Source organism: Schistosoma mansoni, chromosome 1 (genome assembly GCF_000237925.1).
Source record: "Schistosoma mansoni strain Puerto Rico chromosome 1, complete genome".
In the NCBI taxonomy this organism is placed as follows: domain Eukaryota; kingdom Metazoa; phylum Platyhelminthes; class Trematoda; order Strigeidida; family Schistosomatidae; genus Schistosoma; species Schistosoma mansoni.
This window is the reverse complement of record NC_031495.1, coordinates 37,780,091-37,798,601: the sequence shown is the minus strand read 5'-3', so window position 1 is coordinate 37,798,601 and position 18,511 is coordinate 37,780,091. Positions and strand designations below refer to the sequence as shown.

The 18,511-nt window shown below is 34.5% G+C and overlaps 1 protein-coding gene and 1 non-coding gene across 2 annotated transcripts in view; both read left to right on the top strand.

Moving 5' to 3' along the window:
• Positions 1-11,442, top strand: part of Smp_125400 (neurogenin) — a gene marked incomplete at both ends in the record, with an annotated part of 14,059 nt that extends 2,617 nt beyond the window's left edge. Inside the window, 2 exons of the mRNA XM_018794310.1 lie at positions 10,325-10,777; positions 11,273-11,442. Coding sequence (XP_018648735.1) covers positions 10,325-10,777; positions 11,273-11,442 — 623 coding nt within the window. The remainder of the gene's footprint in view (positions 1-10,324; positions 10,778-11,272) is intronic.
• Smp_tRNA_02345_Ser_GGA.1.1 lies at positions 7,058-7,131 on the top strand. Its single transcript has one exon. It is a non-coding gene (tRNA).
• Positions 11,443-18,511: the final 7,069 nt, after the last annotated feature.

The following is an 18,511-nucleotide window of genomic DNA, read 5'->3' as shown; positions in this document are numbered from 1 at the left end:
ATGGTGTTTATGTTCTTACCATTTTCCCTCTCATTCTCAACCTCATGTCATTGTTTAAATAAACAAATTGACCAGTGTTCATCAATTCAGTTTATTTGTTCGTTTCATCGTGTCGATGAACTATGTGAATGTCACAATGTTCGATATTCACAAATTGATTTTACATGAATTGAGTGTTTGTCAACCAACAAATCTGTTTCATGCAACACATTCTCCTTCAGCGATTAGTTTCCAATTTGTTGTTCTTGTTTACAGACCACCCTCACCCTCCCACCTAATGGATAATCAACATATTGATCACTCACTACTTGTTTGAATGTTGATACTGTTATTGTGTCAAGTGTTTTCGTGAAAGGAGAGTTAGAAACACACAGTGATATATACACGTATCATAATGCAATTGTGATCAAACATAGTGTGTTTACTCAGGAGATTGAAGAGTACGATGTTCTCGTAGTTTATAGTCACTTGTTGGATTATTTCATGTGATTATGATAACATGATGAATGTGAAGCAGTGTTGATTATTCATTCATTCTAATTGGTGGTATGGAGTTGTGAATGTTTCTGTGTATGTTTTCACGTGTTGTCTTCAGTGTCGTTGTTCACTCGAGTGTAGAACGGTGTTTTCCATCATATCATTGTCAGTTTGTAGATGACAATTCGGTGGTGTATGGAATAAGATAATGGAATCAGTAGTTTGACAATATCTCATCGTCTTACCTATAATGAGTTTAATCGGTACTATGATGGGTTCAGTGAAATTATCAGTGTACACGCGGATACATACATTCGAGTTTGTCATAATTAGTCAGTCTATGGTATGTTTTCAGAGACTGAAGTTAACATGACTGTTGTATTTTCGTTATGTGTGATGGTAAATTTAGGTGGTGTGACTATAAGATTATTCTAAACGGTGAGTGGTTTGAGTATAATCGAAATCTGTGCTCAATGTGTCTAGGTGAAGTTATTTTTGATCATCGAATTATAAGTTAACCTTATAAAAGGTTGATCTTACATTGGTTTTCACGAGAACCAGATACCATCCAGTCTTTCGCACTAGTATCTAAACAGGACAACTCAATCCTATTTGAAGTCACACAGGTACCAAGAAACCTGTATATATATATAATGTTGAGAAACAAATTATCTATGACCAGAAATACGTTCGAGTTACTCAAATCTGAACTAGTGATTGGTTGGCTACTAGAGTCTAATACTATTCAAATGACGATCACCAAACAGGTTATTACCTTCTACATGGCAGTGTTAATGATAGTGTATATCATTTTCAAAACTGTTAATATTAATGGGCGACATGTATGACGTGTTTGCAGAGGTGCAATATGTAAAAACTGTCCATTAATTCGTGGTCGGGTGTGAATAATAGATTCAAACCATAGTTCTTTCAATGTTATTCGTCTTTATGTATTTAGAGATTCTTTTGTGCATAAGATTGAATTGGTAGACATATAGTAGTAAAATGTTTGCAAGGATACATTATATGAACACCTGAAACACAGGTCTGTTACGTATGCAATGCATAGGACATATATGTATAGGCATAAATACTGTTTTACTCGGTATTTAGTGTAGTGAAATGAGTAGAATCACTTTTAACTTGAATTTTGACAAGGTAAACTGATCTCTATTTAGTCGCTCACGTTAGATTTTGAGATAAGTCATACTTCGGGAAGTCATTGTCAGAGTTCTAGTGAGAACTTATGGGAAGTAGAATTCACTCATGTCAGGTTGGAATAAGCTATCCATAAATGGGACAGAAAGATTAAACCATTCAATGTCTACTTACTAGTAGAATTGTTAACGCCTTACAGTATGACTCTTGAGCAGTGAGCATCCACGATTCCCTATAGGAGACCCGAAACCAGGCCATTCGTCATTGCGCACGAACTCTCAACCTCTAGACCACTGAACTGACATCCAACGGTGTCTTGTGTACACCAACTTCTGTAGGATCATGGTTGCTTATTATCATTGATGAGTCTGATACTAGAACAATAGAGTTATTCAATGCTACATTGTCTAATTGAAATCATTTCAACAATCTCTCTATACCCTCATATCTAGTTTATTCAATGTCTTGTTCACTTCATTGACCTTGTCATTTATCGTACTGCATAAATAAATAAAGGTTGATAAAACCCATAAAATTTCATTTTGAAAAAAGAGAAGACTATTTAATTAATTGCTAAATAATAAAAAATATATACCAATCTGAATGTGTTTGTATCTACATATGTATCCCCGTGTGTGTATCCATGTGTGTGCGAGTGTGTGTGTGTGTGATTGTCTGTATCTGCGTGTATACTTAAGTTGTTAGATTGAGTGTTTGTTTAATGATTCGATTCATCAAACGTAATTGACTGATTTTATTACTATAGTAAGATCAATGATAGATAACATTGTAACATTTATATTGATTTAGGCTCAGGTTAGCTGACCATTGTTCAGTGTGTCATGTTCAGGAATTTTATATATTTTTGTGTTCATTTAATCCAATGAGTGTTGAGTCTAAGTATTTGAAGTTATCTGACAACTATCTATCATGTTCACATTAATCCGAGTAAAGACCGGATGTAAAATGTAGATCGAATTCTATTGATCAATCAATTCTTGTAAATTCACTTAGTATTGTTTGTTTGAATCTTCCCATTGATGTTTAAGACTGTAACTGGTCAGTTTCTTATTATTGGCCATATGTGCATACTGTGCGTATTGCCTCGATATAACCTTAATTCACAAGCATTATAAGCAAAGATGGATAGTGGCTAGAAGTGAAATCCAGCTTGACGCGCGTTTCGTCCTATTTGGGACTCGTCAGCTTGATGTACCTGCATCTCGGAGTTGATGTTCACTCTGGAACTTGAACCCAGTACCTTTCGCTTCAAGCTCAGCTACTGAGTTTGAAATGAAATCTCCAATAAAAAAATACACTTTAATAGGTAGTGCTTACTAGTTAAATGAATAGGAAAGATGATCGAAAATAACGGAGACAGTATACTTGTTGTATATGTTAGACATTAATACTGTTAAATGTCAATACAGTGGTCTGGAGGTTAGGCGTTCGCGCGAGATTGAAGATTCTGGGTTCACGTCTCGTCTTTGGGATCGTGGATGCGCACTGCTGAGGAGTCCCATACTAAGACGAAAGTGCCATTCAGTGATTCCAGGTTTTCAATGTTGGCCTAGCTTAGATCGACTCATGAACTAAACTAGTAAAATTACTACAATCTCCACAAATCTCTATTCTGATACTAAATAAATAGTGTAGTGAACGAACAATCAGTTAAAGAATTATAAAGTTCTTTCGTAAAATGTGAAAACCATATGTTGAATACTTTATTTACAAATACTCGATCAATTGTCTCGAACTACATCGTTCCTTCATTTCCATGACAATTATTCTCTGTTACCGTTCTCTTTGATCCGATCTTTCAAACCTTCTGATACCAGGTATTCCACTTCCGATTGGTGTTATATACTACTTATGTCGACATAAGTAGCATACACCACAGTAGTAGTATGAGTTGTAGAAAAGTTTAAACATATACACTATCATTTGAGAAAAATAATAAATTCTTGGTATCAGAAGGTTAGAGAAAGAATGAATGCATTCATGCTATTATAGCCGATTCAGGATCCTGTCATTCAACATTTCCAACCATTGGTTTTCATGATAATTGTGCATTATCCCATTCAGATAGTCTGAATATATCATTAGATCGATATAATGATCAATTACAGTTCTTAACATCAAAGGGAAAACTCAAATAACCAGTACAGATTCTCTTCATTGCACAATCCAATGACTGTGTCCGAGTCTTTAAATTAAAAGGTATTGAATTCGAGTCCCAGTGTGAACATCAATTCTAGAATGCAACTACATCCATCTGACAAATCGTAAACAAAGCGAAACATGAGTCGTTGATTTCATTGCTAGCCATCATCCTGCTCTCTTTAAAAAGATACTCATGATCAAACGATATGATTTATAGTTATATGTATCAATTCTCCCCTATCATAAATCAACAAACTTTGTACAGGCCACCTCATAAGTAAACATTTAAATTTAACAGTAGTCCCTATGATAATAACAATAACACTCAACCATAGCAACTATTTTTAAGAATATGTAACAAATTTTTATCGTTTCTTCTTTTTCTGTAGTTAGAACATGAGTAGTTTATATTCAGTGTATATTCTTATGTCAAATGCCTTTTCCATAACTTCGCTTATATTCACCTCTCCTGTTGCCATCACCCTCCTACCTGCACGGAAAATAAAATGAAATAAGAAAAGCAGTCATAGTGATTAATAATTTATTGTAGATTTACTTTTGTGTATTAATTTTTATTCACTATTGTTGTTGTTGTGATTAGAAACGTTACACTTTAGATAATCAATAACTAAGTTATCATTACTATGCAGATGAGGATGTGGTTTGAAGATTTGGTAATTGTTAAATTTTCATAGTTTACATTATGAAATAAACTTAGTTAAGTGGTCATTGAAAATTAGGAAGCACTGAGTAACTGTTTCATCTTAGTGTTAGACTTCTCAGTGGCAGTGTACATCCACAGATACCACCATAGGGGATCGAACCTTAGGACCAAGTGGTTAAGCCATAAGAACTTTAACCTTAATCATTTCGTGACATGATACAATTATCAGCTGTTGGTAGGTAACTATTTCTATTGATCATATCTGTCTAATAGTATCTAGTTTACAAATCGATGAAATATAACAATCTCAACAACTTCCTTACATTAATCATGTGTTACTGATATCAAACTATTTGATAGTTAATTCAAATTCTTAGAGTTTATCATTGTCTCAGAATCTCGTATTTTACTTCAAATTACACTCTATGTATGAAAGCTAGTAGCACGTCACGGTGATTGAAACCGAAGTAAGGACATTTCGGAATCAATTAGAAGATTTGGACTTCTCAGATGAACTGGCCCTTCTATCCCATACGCATGAACAAATACAGATGAAGATAACTAGTTAGCAGCAGCCTGTCCATCACTAGGCCACAACATACACAAAGTAAAACGTAAGGTTCTCAAATATAACACGGAGAAAACCAACTCAATCACACCTGAGGGAGAACCTCTGGAAGACTTGGAACGTTTCACCTACCTGGGAAGCATCATCGATGCACATTGAGGATTTGATGCAGATGTAAAGGTGAGGATTGGCAAAGCAAGGGTCGCATTTCTACAATTGGAGAACATATGGAACTCCAAACAACTGTCAACTAATTTCAAAGTGAGAATCTTCAATACGAACGTCGAGACAGTCCTACTGTACGGAGCTGAAACGTGGAGAACTACTACAACCATCATCAAAAAGGCACAAATATTTCTAAATAGTTTTCTACACAAGATACTCAATGTCCGTTAGTCCGATACCATCAACAACCCACTGTGGGAGAGGAAAAATCATGTTCCAGCTGAGGAGGAAATTAGTAAAAGGCGTTGGAAGTGAATATGATACACATTGAGGAAACTGCATGAAACTGCATCACAAAGCAAGCGTTAACTTGAAATCCTGAAAGGAAATGGCAAAGATGAAGGTCAAATAATACACTGCGTCGGGAATTGTAAACAGACATAAAAAGGATGAATAGCTACTGGAAACAAGTAGTAAGGATTGCCCAGGACAGAGCTGGATGGAGAGTGCTGGTGAGCGACCCCTCCCACTAAATATTACAAGAAAATGACCAAGAGTACCAAATACAACACATTTTAATGAACATTGAAAATGTTGTGAATAGCCTCAATCACAATTGTTCCAACACACTTCATTTGATTAAAATCACAAAATTGATTAAAGTTAGACAACTATTGAAAACCTAGGAGTACTAGACATCTATTTCGTTCTAGGATGGGATACCTCAATGACGGTACCCATCCACTAATCAGCAACAGGGAATTGAATTTACTGTCATTTCATGTGTTGTCTCCTGAATGTTTCCTATTTATCAAAGTGTAACTGAAAAAAGAGGAGGTAATTTTATTCATTTTACCTATAAACACCGAACTATTATCGATTTTTTCTCTTTAGAAAGTGTGTAGAAAAAAACAAAAACATTTCAGTAACTCGTATTTCTTATCTACTCAATTAACATTGATAAAGTTGAGACAAATTACTGGGTTTAATAAAGGGGGGGGTGTAAGAACATTACTACGACACTATTTCACATTAATAATTCATTTTCCTACTTTCACCTATCAGGCTCTTTTTTTTCAAAGACGATCTTCATCAATTATTATCAGTAGAAGATGGACTCAACTTAAGGTTGCATCTTGGATTCTTTCTCTATTAACTTGTGTGTAAATAGGTGTGTGTGTGTGTACGGGTGAGGGTGATGATGGTGGTTAGTGTTTGTGTATTTTTACATGTGCTCATTAATATATGTATGTAGTGTGTGTGTGTGTGTAGGTGTCTGATTTTAAAGACACCTGGTTGAGTATGAAAGTCATTTTTCATCACATGATTAGATATGTGTGTTTGTCTGCCTTCGTTTCTCCCTCTCTCTCTCTCTCCCTCTTTCTTTCCCATTTCCAATACCATATTAACCATAATCTAGTTTGATTACTTATCATAAGTATCTAAGTACTGTGTAAATGTAAAATACATGGATATGAGAGTAATAGTACTAATCATAAGATAGATAAAATCTATTTCAATTTTTTACTGGAAATTTGTCTAGACAGTGCTCATATCTGTTAGTATCAGTAAAGGTTTGAATGTTGCCCTTGTTGATGAATTTCTGTTGATATGTGTAGATCTTATGAGGATTGCTTCCATATAACTGTCTCGATACTTCTATCCAACTCTGTACTGATAATTATTATGTACTCACTAGTAAGTAACTTTGAGAGGAAAAATTTCACAGTTCTAGGGAGAAGCTGTAACCAGTGGCGTTCAAATGTGTCTAGTATGATGAAGGTATACACTAAAGATAATCAAAAATTGTCGGACAATATCTTGAATTGATTGAAGTTGAACTTGTACAATATTCGATCTTGACTCAGTGGTCTAGAGGTTAAGAGTTTACTCGGAAGATTGAAGGTCCAGGGTTCGAGTCCCTGTCTCGGAATCGTAGATAGACACTGTCAACATTGCGAATAGAATTCGTCAGAATTTGTACTGTCACTGTGATGAATGGATAGTCATTTGTTTCTACGAAGTGAGAAGTATGTATAATGAGCGTAATTTCTATATTGTTTCAAATTAGGGTAGAATGAAGGAAAAACGGGGTTTTTTTTCCATCTGAACTCAAAATCTGGGTTAAATAAAGTTTTCAGCGGAAATGTTGGTAACCTTATTAAATTTAATAAACTTCATCGCTTTAATGGTTCATTCAACTCGACACTTGCATCAGAAAAATCAGATTAGCATTCACATTTATTTCACTCGGCATTAGTTACTACCTAGTGATATACTAATGAAAGAGGTGTATGATAAGAAATCGTTATACTAGCATTACAATAGTATGGATTTATTTATACCGATGACCCTCGTGAATCGTGTACATTAAATGAGTTCAAAGCAGGAATTTTGGCAGTTAAGTGTATAGAAGTGTTAGTTATAAGATAATTCGCTTAGCTAACTAGTATGATTCGTATTTGAATTATTGTTTGTGGTGTAAATATTAGGCGCTCTACTCGAAACTTGACGAATCAAGGTTAGATCCTTTGTGGTAGGATCATGGATGAGGAGTCTGATTTTAGGACAAAATGGAAGTCCAACGCTTTCTAGTTTATGAAAGTTGTCTGACGAAGATCGATCTAAGATGTAAACCATTAGATGAAGAGAACAAATAATCAATTCTTTTCGAAATGTTATAAAGTTAAAATTAGAGGTTATACATAATTTAATGGCATATTGGCTTACACAGTCTTCAGACTGGTAGATCCTGGATTTGAATCTCGCGGATGCGGGATTGTGGATGCGCACTGCTGAGGAGTACCATAATAAGACGAAAAGGCCGTCCAGTGCTTCCAGGTTTTCCTTGGTGGTCTAGCTTCAATTGACTCATGATTTCAACTATGAAAATACTAAAATCTCCACAAAACCCCTTCTGATTTAAATATAAACGACTGTAATGTTTAATTATATAACATTATTTATTCCTAGGGAGCCCGAAATACTTTGGTACGACGGAGCATCATAGGAAGTTTACTCTCTCACTCGAAATTCTATCATTTATCCATGTGTTTATAGTTCGTTCAGAAAAATTTTACTCCCTGACTTCACCAAAATAGGGGTATTATTTAAGAAAGTGAGAGGACGAAAAAGTGAACCGGTTTAGTAAATACCGACGGTTCGTTTAGAAATGATAACTACAAATCACCAATGTACATGGGCTCTACTCTATTGAGTAGATGAATTATGAATTAACTTACTTCTGATTACCAGATGGTATAGGACTGCATCCACTAATGTTACTTCATTAAATAATAACTTTTTAACATGGTTAAGAAAAGAGATAGACTGAATTGAACACATCATTAATAATTTTATAGAGTTGAGATCATAAGTCAATTGAGGCTAGACCATCATCGAAAACCTGGATGCAAATTTTACAGATTCTTTGACTAGTTTTAACATTTACTTTAAATCCACGACTGAACTCTATAAAATTATTAAAATCTCCACCAAACCCCTTCTGATAAACATCATTATTAAATGAACTGTAGTCATACACAAAAGAAGAAACAAACAAGTTTCAACGAGAATATAAAACATCCCCCCTCTTTTCTTTTCCTTTCAATTAGCTTCTCTTTTCTTTTGCCTATATTACTTATCACTCGTCATGCCAGCTTAACTTATATCTTTAGTCTATGAATAATACACAACAGTCAATACTGATCACACTATTATTGGGCTTCTTTTGTGTTTTATTCATTTCTTTCTTTCTTTCTTCCAATTTATTGTCTTCTGTCTGATATACACAATAAACAACCAAAAAAAGGAAATCAAATTAAGAATTCAAATGGATCGAGACTAAATATAAGAATGATTTATATTTGAAAGGGGTGCTATATATATATGTGTGTGTGTGAGCGAGCGAACGAGAGAGGGGGAGAGGGAGAATGGAGGAAGGGAGAGAGAGAGAGGTGACTATGAGTACAACTCATTCATTTTTGACTAAATTCATAGACATCTGTTCATGAATTTACCATGTCTTAATAAACTAATAAGTAATAATAAGAAGAAAAAACGGATATACATAGTGAAAAAAACTTTTAATATATTCACCTCATAGATAAATATGAATGAAAGAAGTCAAATGAGGATGAGTAAAGTGGGGTAAAAGTGTAGTTAACCATAGAAGGATAAGGTTAGCCTCAAGTCATCACTAGTCAATACAACACACATGTCAATTTTGATTTAGAAATAAAAGGAGTATATGTATGTATGTATGTATATATAAAGCATAGTAAATAAAATGTGATCAGAATAGATTTGAAGTCATTTTGTTACTTTTGCTCTATTGTTAAAAAAACAAACTGATAACAAATTCACTTGGTATGGTTTATTTGAATCTTCTTATTGATGTTTAGAATTTCAATGAATTCATCTTTCCATAGTTGAAAGCATGAGTCAATTGAAGTTAGACCATCAAGGAAAACCTGGAAGCACTAGACGGCTGTTTCATCCTATTATGAGACTACTCAGCAGTGCGCATCCACAATCTCGCCTCGCGAGATTCGAACCCCTTTTCATTATAATTCATCTTTTATTGGTATATGTGCACTCAATGAGGATTGTTTTGATATTGCTTTAAGCCACAAGCATGATAAGCAAAGATGGATAGTGGCTAGAAGTGGAATTCAGGACGTGCGTTTTGTTCTATTTGGGACTCGTTAGATGGATGTACTTGAATCTCAGAGTTGATATTCTCTTCGGGACTTGAACCCAGTACCGTTCACTTCAAAGCCATTGCGTTATCCAATAGGAGACTGGTCAATTGCAGTTCTAAACATCAATGGGAGGATTCAAAACAAACAATACCAAGTGAATATAAACGTCACCTCATTGCACAAGCAAGTAGCTATTAGGATTCAGTAGCTAAGTGGATAACGCAATAGTGTTTGAAGCGAACGGTACTGTGTTCGAGTCCCAGGGTGAAAATCAACTCTGAGATTCAGGTGCAAATAATACAATACCTTTAAAATCTTTATATTAAGCTACAAACAATCACTTCATAATCTTAATTGTATTACCATCAATTAGTTGGACTGTTTTCATTCATTCATTCATGCTTCCCCTTTTATATTTTTTTTTAGCTAAACAATCCACTACTGTCCAGAACAAAATGAAAAACTCAACAATATCTAAAAATCAATTAATCAATAAAGAAATCAATGAAAATATTGATTCACTAAATACCATAGAAACAAAAAATCATTTAAACCATCCTTTTCCTTATGATTCCCCATTAACACCAGTTAAACAACCTAAAAAACGTGGACCTAAAAAGAAACCCTTAACAAAAGAACGTGAAACACGTTTAAAAAATCGTCGTATCCGTGCAAATGCTCGTGAACGTAGTCGTATGCATGGATTAAATCATGCATTAGAATTACTACGACGACATATACCAACATTTTCAACAACTCAACGTTTAAGTAAAATAGAAACATTACGTTTAGCTAAAAATTATATTAAAACATTATCCGAATTATTATTAATGAATAAAACTCCTACACCATTAGAGATGGCTATCAATTTAACTGAAGGTCTTTCACAGAATACATCAAATTTAATAGCAAATACATTACAAATTAATCCTAGAATATTAATTCAATTACAACGTCAACAACAATCGTCTTCATTCCTTCAACATCATCATGAACAACAACAACAACATCAGCAACAACAACAATCAATCAATGAATCAAGTAATCATGATCAATCAGATCATAATCAATCATTATCTTCATCATCGTCATCATCGTCATCATCTTTATCAGACGAGTTAAAATGTCCAGTTGTTACATCAAATGAACAAATGAAATTATTTAGTCCTACTGATATTGCTACTTATAATAATAAAAGTAGTACAAATTGTTATGATAAAATATTACAACCTACCTTATTGAATCACCAAAATTCACTCATTCCACATTCATGCAATATAGATTTCAATCCTGTTTTAATGAATTTTCAAAATTATAACAGTAATAGTTCATTATTAAATCCATCAACAATCTTTTATCCAAATTCTATTACAGATTGGAATCAATCTAATTTGTTAATTTCACCAATCACTTCATATCATTCTGATAATGTACATGATAAAAATAATAATCCATCTATGCATAATACTAATGTTAATATAAATGAAAATATTCATAATTATGAACAGACATTTTTACAAATGATGAATAAATCTCAATTTTAAATGTATATTTCGTATCATTTGCCTTTTTTTATTTTCATTATAATTTTATTTCCGATTTCAGAGTTACACTACTTAATTATTAATATAAGTAGTTTAAATTATAACGCATAAAAATCTTGGAGGGGAAAATAGGATTCTTTTCCTTTTTTTTTCTTTCCAAAATGCCTTATACCGTATTTTCTAAAGATCTTATTTGGAGAAATTATTTTCATATTTCACAGAAACAAATTAAGGTTTTTTTTCTAAGAATAAAGGATCAATATTTTTTTAAAATTTAGTTTATTTTGTTTGTACATAGAAACTATTATTGGTATTATGTTTTGTACTGAATTTTTTTATTGATGAAAAGAAACTTTTATAGATTTTTAGAATGATTTATTTCCATGGAAAATATAAAATTTTTTTAAAATGTTAAACTTTAATTTATTTCTGTTTAAAAGGTTGTTTTTTCCCCACAACATAACACCCCTGTCTACAGGTTTTAAGTTATACAGTTCATTTGTCATCTTTCACAGTAATAATATTGTGAATTCCCCTAGATTTATTTATTAAATATTTACTAGTATGGAATTCCTTAGTTGTGTGGATCTACAATCCCGGAACCGGTAGTCGAACCTACGACTTTTGATTTCGTACATGAACTCTTAAACTATAGATCACTGGACTCACGATATTACCCGACTATAATCCGCTGTCTTCCGCTGTCTTCTTCACACTAGATGTAGATGGAGTTCACTGGTACGGTTTCACACCAGAACCTCAGGAATTTTCTCTCGAACCTAGTCATTAGTCAGCATATAGCATTCATAAGTACAGGATTGTGGAGATTGTTGAATTTCATTGAAATCGGGAACTATATTACACATAATATCATCGTTCAGTATTTGTTTATTTAAATGACATGGAATCTAGGGTTTGTTCTGTCTATAAATGTGCTTTTTACAAAAGCAAGTTTTTTAATACCGTTGAATCACACAGTCTGAGCGTAATGGCTATATTCAGAACAAGTAAAATGTAGTCTTCAATATAAATCCCTAATCAGCTCAAAAATGGAGTCAATTTGGTTAGTTAAGTGAATGGAGAGTGAACCGCTCACCAACTAAATAGTCATAAGAAATCAAACCAAAAGTATAATTATGATAAACAGTCATTATTATGATAAGAATAAGTATTTTTTTCTACATGGTTTAGATCCCAAACTGATCTTAGCTAGAAAGCCATTAAAAACTAAAAGATACTGAACAGTTGTTTCGTCCTAGTACGGAACTATTCACTAATACTCATCCATGAGTCCACCACACGGGGTTAAATCCATCCCGTTGACGTCTCAAGCGCTAACGTTAACGTTAGGAATTTATTCCTATTATTGTAGTGTATGCTACTTATATTAACAGACATAAGTAGTATGTAAAACTAATCAGAAGTGGAATATCTGGTAGCAGAAGGTTAAGAAGATCGAATTGAAGAGAACAGGAGTGTAAACAGAGAGTAACTGTGTTATATCCCGACGAGAATTATGAATGGTAACCTTTGAGAACTATTTATGGACCAATACGATACATATATTTTTATTGTATAATTGTTAAGCAGCTAAACTATACATATTCATGTTCCTCTCATCATAAGCTTTATTTCGACCCATAGACTATTATTATTCGATCTACCGTTCTTGAGTTATGCTCATTCTATCAAACACAGTCTCCCACATTCACAGCCACTTTTGGCTAGATCCTGTACAAATGTTGTTTTCTATTTTGTGGTATGATGTGGTCTGTTTGGTTTGTATATAAACTCAGTATGTTTGAAATACATGATTCATATCACAGAGGCTGAGGTTGATGTTCCTGGACTCAAGAGACAGGGATAGGCAGGTAGAAGGATCGATAAGGACTCTAGACTGCTCGTACGGGTTTATGCGTCATTAGTCCTGTCGATAATTCACTGTTCTCTAATTGACGATATCATTACGTTATCTATTAATAGGGCATAAAGCCACAAGATGTAACAACAAGAATGAAAGAACAATGAAATATGTAAGGGACAATTGATGGTTGATGTACAAATGATGTATTACATGTCTAGTCTTCATATTTTATGATCTTTCCCATCTGAGTTCTTCGTTCATTACATAATGAATATAATTTTTATTATCATGATCTCATTAATACTCCTCCTCCTCCTCCTCCTCCTACTACTACTACTACTACCACTACTACTACTACTACTACTACTACCACTACTACTACCACTACTACTACTACTACTACCACTACTACTACTACTACTACTACTACTACTACTACTAATAGTAATAATAATAATAAGGAATAAAACCATCGTCATATTCATTTTGTTTCTTTAAAATTCATAGCCTTAGGGCTACATCATTCAATTCTTTATTATTTCTTCATATTCTCATTATTTAAATGTTAACTAGACAGATGTGAAACAAATTTGATCTAATCTATCATTAAGATCATTCCTAATACAGTAAGGGTTGAAACATGATCGTATGATAATCCAGTTTTTAATGTAAGGAGATTTGGGGAGATTGTAAAATGTTCTATAATTTCAATCATGAAATGATCCTAGTTTGATCATCATAGGATGAAATGACCGTCCAATGCTTATAGGTTTAAAATGGTGGTCTAATATACATCAATTTATGATCTCAATCAAAAACTTAATAATCTCTACAACCCTATACTGATAATTATCATGTGCTCACTAGTGATTAGCTTTGTGAGGGAATTCTCGGAGTTCTAGTGAGAAGCTGTTACCAGTGGAGCTAATCCATGTCAGGTAGAGACAGGTACAGTGGAAGATGGCCGCTCAATATCGTGTATTGGTTGAGGTTAGACATTAACACTGCTGGATGCTGGCTCATTGATCTGTAGGTTAGGTGTTCGCGCGCGAGATCGGAGGTCATGGGTTCGTGGGTGTACAGTGCTGAGGAGTCACATACTAGAACGAAATGGCCGCACAGTGCTTCTATGTTTCCCACGGTAGTCTAACATTCATCGATTCAAGATCTCAATCAAAAACATTATTGAAAATGTGGAAGCACTGGACGACTATTCCGTCCTAGCATGGAACTGCTCAGAAGTGCACACTGACGACTCCACAACCTGGAAATGAATCCGGCATTTCCGGTCTCAGACACGAACACTTGACCTCTAGACCACTGAGCCCATATTCAATGATGTGATAGTATGACTTCAGTCAAGTAACGATACTGCGCGATCATCTTCCATTGCCCGAGGCGGATAACTGTCTCGTACTCGACAGTTCTTATTAATAATCTTAAAGTCTTATCAGTAAAAATAACTGTGAGTCATTTCGTTCAAATACACTTTTTGCATGACCTACACACTTTTTTTGATTGGTTGCCACTATCATTAGTTCATCAATTTCCCATGCGCTCTAAGGTCATCCTTTTGTTGCTATATATACACTGAGTTGTATCGCTTCACACTGCTCTGCTTGAATGTCAAGTTCTCCTTAGATTTCGTCGGCCGGCCAATTTTCGGAGTGTCACTTGGTAGGTAACGTTATCAAGTCCGCAGAAAACCGTTTGTACCAGGATAGCTCAATCATTTCCTTAATACCCAAGTACTGTAAACCAACCGAAAACCACAAGCCACCATAGTTTTTTACCAGAATTTGACAATTTTCTACAGAGCAGTCGTTGCCTGAATAACTCAACGGTGACATCTCGGACTTTAGAAGTAGGTCATGTGAGTTTGAATCCATCTGATAACATTATCTCCCTTTAGATTACAAGTAAATCTTGTAGATGAACGTGAACTACCTTCAAACATCTAACATCTCAACATAGCACATGCAATATCGAGTTACTTAGACCAATGGCCACAATGGAACTTGATTGATATACTTCTATCAGAATTACTAGGAAAGGACTATATGAACATGACATTGTTCACTATTTAGTGGTTAATCCATTTCATTTGTAACGCACTGATACATTGGACCAATCAGACAGATCAAGTGACAAACACATGTGATTGGCCAAGATTTGGGCCTCTTCTTCTAAGGAATGAGATACACTCCATTGACTGAAATATGTGACTATTTTCTAAGGGATATATATATTTATAGATGGGTAAACATATATTCCTTCCTACTCACTTCTAATAATAAAAATATTACTTCTCTTACATCCTAATGAGTAGAAAAATGAGATTTTCCGACGTTTCCTAGCTTAGTGTAAGTTACTTCTTAGGAACAATACACATCAATTCTACTTATTAACAATCTATTCAAAGTTCTTCTCATTTAAAACTATTAAATCAAATCTTGGTAATGATACCCACTACTCATTTATAGTTTTTTCATTTAAGTAGCTGGTTTGAACAGTCAGTCAGTCAGCTACAACGTAGGACCAGGCACATACATGCATCGGTATAAGTTGCCATACCTCGTTAGCACAACAAGATCAACACCGGATTCATAGAAATAGTTAATTTAGTGTTGTTAAGATATAAAAGAAAGGTTGTATATAAGGATATAATATAGGAAGGAAAAAGTTATGGAGCAATTTTAATCTCACGGTTTAAGTGAACATAAAGAGTGTATACACTGACGCCATTGCGATCGATTCTGAGCCATGTCACACAGAGTCTCCAACTATTGGTTACGATGGTCGCGCGGACCCCAACCAAGTAGTCTGCATCTGCCAATATGGCTTAGACTACAAGTTAGTGACTTCAAACACTGATGCCACGTTTTGGTTTGGCCGTCCCTAACTCTCTTCCAACCATCCCCTATACTAGTCAGCATAGCGCGTCGTGGTAATCGGTGTTCAGGCATACGTAACATATGGCCGAACTATCTCAGTCGATGAGGATTCATTACCTCATCAAATGATTTACCATCATTTCCCAATACCCTGTGTCTAACCTTAATCACTATTACTTACCCGGTGATCCCAGCAGATGCGAGCAATATTTCTAAGGCATCTGTGGTCAAATACTAGTAACTCACGAGTATCTTCTACTCTTAATGGCCATGTTTCACAGCCGTAAAGTAGAACAGAGTGAACTGCTACGCAGTATACTCGTCCCTTAATTGATAGACAGATATCTCGTCTTCACCATAGGTGACGTAAGTTGGCAAAAGCCAAATGAGCTCTTTGAATCCGTGCTGAGATTTGGTCAGACACCAACCCATTAGGGCTGATCAGACTTTCAAGATAAGCGAAGTTTGAGCCCACATATAGGAAGTTTGTGTAACAGTATCAGAATTAAATATTGTACAAAAGAGTTCAAGTTCTTCATTTCGTCAACTTATTGATGATAATCCGGTGTTACAACTAGGATCTATGAAAGTACATGATTGTAGTGTGATTTATGAAAAGATTATTTATTTTAACAAGGTAACTTAAAAAGCGATTTGGTGTAAGCGTACTGTATTGTGTGCTACTGATGTCGACAGATATAAATAGTATATGTCACCAATTGTTTGTGGAATGACTGGAGGCAGAAGGTTGAGAAGATTGTAGAGAAGATAATGAAAACAGAGAGTGATTGACGTGGAAATAAAGTAACAGTGAAGTCTGGGGCAAATGAGCTTTATTTTGTAAATGAAGTATTTACTGTATGGTTCCCAGATTTTACATGATGGTTCTGTAGTTTTGTGTTCAAATACATCTGATTGTCTCCCCCTTGTGTTCTCGTTCATATCAGTACTTGCTTACTTGCTTGATGTTATGAACTACAATTGATCAGATTCTATTGTTATGTCTATATCCTGAATGGGTTCATTCAATTTTGCCAATTAATCACGAGTTTTGTTAAATTTGGATAGTATTTAGGCACTGGATCTTATTTAGGGCTCATCAACTGAATGAAAGTATTTCCTAATGTTGATGTTCACATTGAGGCTCGAACCCAGGAACGAGGGTCTGGGATGATACTAATGGTCATTATGTGCATTGAATAAAAACTTGTTACTAGATGGCAGTAACATGTCGATTCGCCTATGATACACTTATGACCAAAGTTGTAGTCCTTAAAATGAATAATTGGATAATACAAATCTAAACTCATATTCCTTACATAAACTACTGGCTATTTAGACTCAGTAAATCAACAGATAACACATTGAGCTTTTCAGGTGAGCGACACTATGTTCTAGTCTCAGTACAAATCTCGACACTGACGAGTCTCCAATAAGACGAAACCCACTATCCTAGATTCCATCACTGGTTCCTTATTCGACCTTAAATAAATATTCTAGAAACTACTAATATTATTTCTTAATTATTATTGCGTAACTTTTTCAGATCAATTCTAACATTAACCTTCAGTTTGGGGTTGTGGAGACTGTTAAATTTCATTGAGATTATGAACTGATCAATGATAGACAACCATTCAAAACCTGAAATTACTGGATAGTCGTTCCATCCCAGTATAGAACTCCTCAACATTGCTCATCCACTATCTCGCACACGGGATTCAAACCAAGGATCTTCAATCTACCTCTCAAACACACATATAACAAGGATCAATAAAAGGCACAATGAAAACGAACAAATAAACAAAATGTGATCGACTGATTTCTCTTTAACCAATAATTACAAGAATAATGATTGTATTAATCATTTACAAAGACACATAAGTGTGTATGTAATTACAACATCGTAGTGATTGGATATAAATCTTCATGAGTAAACAATGATGACGTGATGTAACTAGAAAAGTAAACAACAACAACAATAAAAAACAAATAAGAAAGCAATGAAATAACCTTGAATGGAAGAAAAGATAATAAACATTGTTATTTAACAAATAATACATGATGGTTTAACATTGATCCATTTATGAGTCAATTGAAGCTAGACCACCACGGAAAACCTGGAAGCACTGGGTGGCTGTTTCGTCCTATTATGGGACTCCTCAGCAGTGCACATCCACGATCCCGCCTCGCGAGGTTCGAACCCAGGACCTACTAGTCTCTCGCCAGAGCACTTATTTGGTTCACCTGTGAGAAACATTTTACTCTTAATTCATATGGTAAAACTTAATTGAACAATTGAGCCTTCGAGAAT